At 35.4% G+C, this 7,388-nt stretch overlaps 1 protein-coding gene across 1 annotated transcript; it reads right to left on the reverse strand.

Annotated features, from left to right (window-relative positions):
• Positions 1–5,156: 5,156 nt before the first annotated feature.
• LOC107747258 (ankyrin repeat domain-containing protein 2-like) lies at positions 5,157–7,005 on the reverse strand. Its single transcript, XM_016561711.1, is given in 8 exon segments — positions 5,157–5,296; positions 5,392–5,445; positions 5,447–5,491; positions 5,588–5,686; positions 5,767–5,865; positions 5,957–6,055; positions 6,376–6,480; positions 6,627–7,005. Coding segments are annotated over 8 exon segments (789 nt in total). The 5' UTR covers positions 6,816–7,005; the 3' UTR covers positions 5,157–5,197.
• Between the last annotated feature and the right edge of the window lie 383 nt (positions 7,006–7,388).

Here is a 7,388-nt window from a genome sequence, read left to right on the forward strand (position 1 = left end):
TTTTTTTTATTGGTCTTTTGAAGTATTCTAATTTGTTGAGATAGTGAATTGGTGGGTTTTTGTTAAATGTGAGCCAAAATCATCACAATTAAAAGAACCAAAGACTTAAACTACTTTAGTCTGTGTGCATTGAATTTATTTAATACACGAGTTTCACAATTTGAGTTGAATTACTGAAATAAATGAACTTTTCCACAACATTCTAATTTATTGAGATGCACCTGTAAGATTTTCTGTGAATGTGTGAGACTTCAGATAAATTTGCCGCTGTAGGTAAATAACTAGAAGAATAACAAATGGTAAAACTATATGCGCTACAAACCAGCACATTCATTATAAGAAATAAGTTTGCAATATAAAGCAGCATAACGGCTGTTTTTGTACAGCTGAAATAACTGGAATCCTCACACATTTAAGTTACACATTTTTATATGTTATAAAAAAGGTGGATAATAAAAAGTATTTTTATTTTAATTATTGTTCATATATGTGGCATTGGGTTTAGGATTTGTGAAGATTATACCATGAATAAATATGGTATTTTTTCCATAGGGCTGCTGACATTTCCAGATGGTTCCCATGGTGCTCCGCGAAATGAGGGAGTGTTTGAGAACAACAAGCTTCTGAAACGTGAAAAGTGTCAGGCTGTGGTGCAGAGAGCCAAGAACTCAGCATCCACTGCCCGCGGCCTCTGTATGACAAACTGACCTCAGTGAGAGCACCCCTAACTGCGGCTTTCAGATCAGGCAGTGTCACAAGTTAAGAAGTCAAAGCGGACTGTGGATCTGCATTCAGGGGTGATCTCTGCCTTCACCAAACAACGGAGCTCAAAAATATGAGAGACCCATCAGACCCTCAGGGATGGATGAAAGTGTTTCCATTCCACACACCTCTGTTTCTCTCACATTGTTGCTCTGCCTTGGTTTCCTCTGTGGCTTAAAAACATCACAAAATACTGTATGTTTGTTATGGAGGCATGGATAAACTCGAGTCACCATCGGAGGCATTGCAGGTACGGAAGCCTGGTCACGTGAAGATATTTTTGGTAACTATATGAAATTTGCCTTCGTGAGTCTGCGATTGTATCACTTACGTTTGACTGTATTGTTACTATTGTAACTGTCTGTTTGTTTGAATCAACATATTCTTTATTGCACATTTGCCTTAGTTATTGCATTAAAAGTCAATATTGCTGGATTAAAATCTTGTTACTGATATACAACAGCGGTGAGGGAATGTTTTCAGCAAGTTGTCTTAATTTGTTATTTATTTGTTAATTTCATTCATTTAAAATGAGTACATATAATTTACTAACACATTATAGGATATTATGACACTCTGTAGTTGTATTTTTCTTGTACATTACAGAAAACTGTTTGAAATTATTTAAAAAGTATTGGGTCATTGGGCAGATATACATTCACTTCAGATGTTTGATGACTGATTTATGTGTGTTTACTTTATTTTCCAAACTGACTGGTTCACTGTTCCCATCCTCCACAGTGTCAGACAGAAGCCTTAGTCACGATCATCTGATATATACTGACACCAAAAAGCATTTTGCACTGTTATTTATTTGAGCAGAGATTTAAAAGACTGACATGAAAAATAAAGTGAAATAAAAGTCAGAAAACACCACCAGATCTAAATTTGGTGCATCATTTTTTAATCATGCTTATTCTGTCATGATAACATTTTATGTTCTAATTTAGTGTATTTTAAAATGTAACTTATTTCTGTGAAAGCAAAGCTGAATTTTCAGCATCATTACTCTAGTCTTTAGTGTCACATGATCCTTCACAAATAATTCTAATATGTTGATTTGGTGCTTTAAAAACATTTCTTATCAATGCTGAAAACAGTTGTGCTGCTTAATATTTTTTCAGGAATCTTTGATAAATAGAAAGTTCTAAGGAACAACATTTATTTATAATTAAGATCTTATGTAACTGTTCATAAATGTATTTACTGTCACATCAGTTTAATGTATCAATGCTAAATAAAAGCAATCATTTCTTTCGAAAGAAAAAAAATCTCACTGGCCCCCGAGATTCAAATGAATTCCTTAATACATAACCATTTATATTTGAGCATATGTAGCCTGTTATTCCTCTCTCAAGAATCAGTTAACAGAATATTAACAGGGCACAGAGCACTTATCCAGCACTCCAACCGCTAAATGAAACCACTGCAGTGTGTGACTAAAAGCTTTCTAATCATAGAACAACTGAGTGCTTTAAACAAGTGATTCACAGGCACACTGTGTGATGTTTGTGACACACAGGGAAACCCTTCATGACAGCACGCCAAGTGATCAGTTTGGGAACTGGATGAGCCAGGCCATGGATTACATCTTTAATACAGCAGCAAAACACACCGAGTAACTACAAAGAGAAGAGCTGGATTGTTGATTCATAAACAACCTTATATTGGGGCAAATGTTTGCTTTCAGGCTGGCGGATTGTAATTATGTAATAAGCACAGATGACATATGTCTCACACATGGGCATATCAGTGTCCTCCACCCAAAGCCTTGTCATCTGATGCATCAGGAAACTATGCACAGCAATGAGCCTGTCCTGGCACAGTAAGCCATAGACAAAACTATAGCATGTTAATGTGTTTCAAATGAAAGATTTGTTATGCAAAAGTCAAATAGACTAAATATTGTGCATGCATTTCTCATTTCAGAAAGACAAACTAGTCAAAATGCTTTCTGCTGATTGGTCAGCCGAAGATCAAACCGTGCTGTCATCAGTTCTTCCACAGTATCACTCAGCAGAATAATAGTCCTCCGCTGCTGCAGTATTAATTAATTGACTGCTGCTTATTTCCGTTGCACTTCAATACTGGTCTGCGCTTGACTGTAGTCACGTCTGTCTGCTTATTGAGTTTATTTAACCCATCGCAATTTATTGAAACTGTGTGAACAGTGACTACTCACCTTAAAGGAGACATATTATGCCCCTTTTTACAATATGTAATATAAGTCTCTGGTGTCCCCAGAATGTGTCTGTGAAGTTTCAGCCCAAAATACTCCACAGATCATTTATTATATCATTTTGAAAATGCCTATTTTGAGTGGAAGCAGAAACACACTGTTTTTCGGGCCTGTCTCTTTAAATGCAAATGAGCTGCTGCTCCCCACCCCTTATTCCAGAATAGAGCTGCGCCATTACAGCTCAGACCTGCTAAAAAAGGATTTTGGTTCTGATTATCATGTTTATCGCTCTGAAATCATGCGTTTTAAACCATATGAGCATTCTGTTCTCTTTATTTTTCAAAGGCATGACATTTTGTAGTTTTGAACATAACGTTACACAAATAAAAATATACATTTTACCATACGACTATAAATGACAGAGTATTAAGTTATTTCCCCTCGATGGGGAAAAAATCCAAGTGAACATCAATCAGTACTCAATATTAATTGAGTATTAATTAATTGACTGCTGCTTCCAAAGGCAGAACAGTTAGCATGTTTTGCTCAAAATTTCGCCGTGGCATTAGAACTAGTACACAGTTGTCGCTTGCGAAAACACAATAACGGCGATGTGGGTGTAAACTTACAGATTAAGGGGCGGTAATATTATAATGAGATCCCTTTGCCACGTCACCAAGGGAGCGAAATCAGACGCGCTCGTTTTCTCAGATGCTTGCCGGAAAAGGCTTATCAAAACAAAGTTGCTGGGTTAATCTTTTTCACGTTTCCTTGGTTGGTAGATGCACCGGGGACCTGATTATAGCACTTAAAACCTGGAAAAGTCCGATTTTCATGATGTCACCTTTAATGTTGTTCTAAAGGCTTATTACTTAAGAACACAAAAAATGTCCTGCTCGCACTTGCCAATTTAATGGCAGAGAATGGTGACTTTAGGTTTTTTTGTTTGTTTGTTTTTTTGAAGCGGATGCATATCTGTTGTAAAATAATCCTATGCATCTTGTGGCGTAGGTCTATATTCCAAGCATTCTGAAGGTAGCCTATACTGAGGGTTTGGTAAGAAACAAACCGAAATGGCAAGTTATTATGAAAATCTTGCGTTGTAGTGCGCAGCAGCTCACGCCACGCACAAGTGCATATCCTTTTGAGATATCAATTATAATAAATTTTAATAAAACACAAGACTACATTATAAAACTCTAACAGTAGGCTATTTAATATCTGTTGTTCTCCGGTTGTCAGTCAGAATGACAGTTCTTGCGTGAACATTGTAGGCCTAAATATATACCCAAGCCAATTTATTATTCTTTACTTTTTGTCTTAGGGTTAAAATATTTATTTTGAAAATAATTCATTCATTAATTTCTTAATTAAACAAACAGACTTACTGGGTGAGCAGAGTAGGCTATGACAGCTGTCATATCATACCCTGCCATGCCCAGCTGATGCAAAGAATAGAATTTATATCTACACAGAAGAAAGCCCTGTCTAGACTCTGACCCAGTATGAGTTGTGTCGAGCTATTTATTGGTCTGTTTGTTTGATGAAAAAACATGAAATGTAGTTGCAATAAATGCGTTAAGAATCCGTACACCTGCAGCAGCTGAGGACTATTATTCTGCTGCATGGAACTGCGGAAGAACTGATGACGGCACGGTTTGATCTTCGGCTGACCAATCACCAGAAAGGGGCGTTTAATTCCCACGTGTAGAAATCGAATATTCAAGCTGTTTATTCATTTTTCTATCCCTGAAAGAAAAACGAAAATTTAAGCTGAATTCTTGTTTTTCGTTTTTTGGAAAAAAACAGAAAAAAAGCATTTTTTTCATTTTTCTACTTTCAATATTAAATTAAAAAACAAATGAACGAATGATACACTGATTCTCTTTTGCCTTGTCTCTGCTGTTACTGTTTGTTGTTTCTGGACCCTGCCTGTTTCGACCACACTCTCTTTTAATAAAGCTTGCAAATGTATCCCCACTCCGTTGTCACGCCTCCTTCGTTACAATACTGATCTGATCAATTTATTACTATGCTGCTATTTATATAGAAAAAATACACATTATAAGCCTCATTTTTATATAGATTAATAAAAGCTCATTCATCGAGTATACTAATGAATTGGTGAGGACAGGCACCTTTCAGCACTAATTAACACAAAAAGTAAATAGTTACTCAGACAGAGGTGGTATTGTTCTCCAGCCATGCACCTGTTCACAGATGCTCTAATGAATCCAATGCATCTCCATGTGTCTGTCAGGCCAGACCAACCTCTCTCATCTGTTCTAGTTTATCCAGTGTCTCCTTTGTGTCAAACTGCCATTGCTTCACCTGTTCTGTGGCTGTAATGCCCTCCTAAAAACAAGAAAATGAATTATTTATATCCAGCTGTTTCCAAATTTTTTATAATAGATGAATATTTTTTTCTCATCCTAATCTGTAGTACTTACAGCATTCTTGATCTGCATATCGGCTCCTGCCAGTATAAGGAGTTTAACAATTTTAATACCGATTTAATCTGACAGCATCATGCAGTGCCGTGTCTCCTTCCTTTAAAAAAAGGAAACCTTCTTAAATATTTTGATTGAATTATAATCTGCATGTTGAGTACAACTGTGTTTTCCTCATGAATTATTCATCTGTTACCCAATCTTTGGCATTAATATTGATTCCACTGGTTAGAAGATGTTGGACCACGTGACTGTGACCTGTCCGTGTGGCCACATGCAAAGGTGAGCTAAGCAGCTGTATGGGAGAGAATTATGAGATTTTCTAATACTACACATACAGCTTATTTTTATATACTTTTCAGTATTTTGCAGTACTTTGTCTCTGGCATTGATGCCAGCTCCCCTGTCCTGAAGAACTTTCAGTGCTGAGAGACTTCCACCTCTGCAAGCCCAATGTACAGCCCTGCAGTCCAGCTAAACCGAGGGCAACAAAAGCAAATCAGTACAATCACAACATAATTTCAACAATGAATTCACTTTACCAACACTTATATATTGATCTCACCCTGTCTTTAAAGTTGATATCAGCACCTTTGTCCAGTAATTTTTCCACTATTTTAGCATGATTTTCCAAAGCAGCCAGATGCAGCGCTGTTTTCTTGAACTAAGACAAAACAGTTGTATGAGCAACTGTGTCACAGAGGAAGAGAAATAGAGTTATTACAGTTAACTAAAACTAAAACCATAAAAAATGTGTTACTTGAAATTAATATTAACTCAAATATTTTTTTAATGTACTAAAATAACTCAAATTGAAAATAAATAAATAAATAAAAACTATAGACATTTTGAAAAAAAAAAAAGACAAAAACTAAAATTACCAAAGCCTTAACTAAATTTAAAATAAAAAACTAAATTAAAAAAACTATAATATATTGATACTAAAATATCATTGGATAGAACATGACACTGGACATATTGCACCTTATCACAGATGTTTGTATCTCCTCCATCTTCCAGAAATTTCTCAACTACTTCCATCTTTCCCTGAGCTGCTGCTTTTAAAAACTCATCCTGTTCCACAAGTCCCTGATAAACACCAGAGATTAATTTTGATGCTTAATCAAAAAATCAAAAAATACATAAATAAAATAACCATAAGACTTATAATATACTATAAGACTTATAATATATGCAATATTCAAAGTCACATAATGATAATAAAAAAAAGGCACATGGTTTTTTCTCACCACAGGAACATCCATTGGGTCTTTGGGAGCTGCGGTCTTGTTCCTGATCTTCTTCTTCATACGCAGCTCAATAATGTTCTCTGCACCCCCCAGATCAACGATCTCACGCCTCAGATCAGAGGAGATCTTTCTCACTTGATCCTCTGCCTGCATGAAGAATTCCCTTCTCTTCATCACTGACTGATTCAGTCTTTGTGCATATAGTACACGATGAAGACTTCTTACAATAAAATTGGTTCATCCTTTTTTTAATTGAAAGGATTGTGAAAACTGATATAAGATGCCAATTCTGATATTAGTCAGTAATATTACCAATACAGCATTCTGTGTATGCACGCAGGTGGAAGATTAACAAGCTCATACTCTTCATTTTTACAGCATGTACATTGCCCTATTTTTAATGCAAGTAACAAAATATTTTTAATAAATAAAGCCCATTTATAAGTAACATATAATTTAGTTATGACATGACTCTTTGCTACTGTAAGATGATTATAGGAATACTAAAAATAAAGGTTCTTTATTAGCATATGTTACCCTGGACCACAAAACCAGTCTTAAGTTGCATGGGTATATTTGTAGCAATAGCAAAAAATACATTGTATGGGTCAAAATTATTGATTTTTCTTTTATGCCAAAAATCATTAGGATATTAAGTAAAGATCATGTTCCATGAAGATATTTAGTAAATTTCCTACTGTAAATATATTAAAACTTCATTTTTGATTAGTAATATGCATTGCTAAG

Source organism: Sinocyclocheilus rhinocerous, unplaced genomic scaffold (assembly GCF_001515625.1).
Source record: "Sinocyclocheilus rhinocerous isolate Xijiao unplaced genomic scaffold, SAMN03320098_v1.1 scaffold1069, whole genome shotgun sequence".
In the NCBI taxonomy this organism is placed as follows: Eukaryota; Metazoa; Chordata; class Actinopteri; order Cypriniformes; family Cyprinidae; genus Sinocyclocheilus; species Sinocyclocheilus rhinocerous.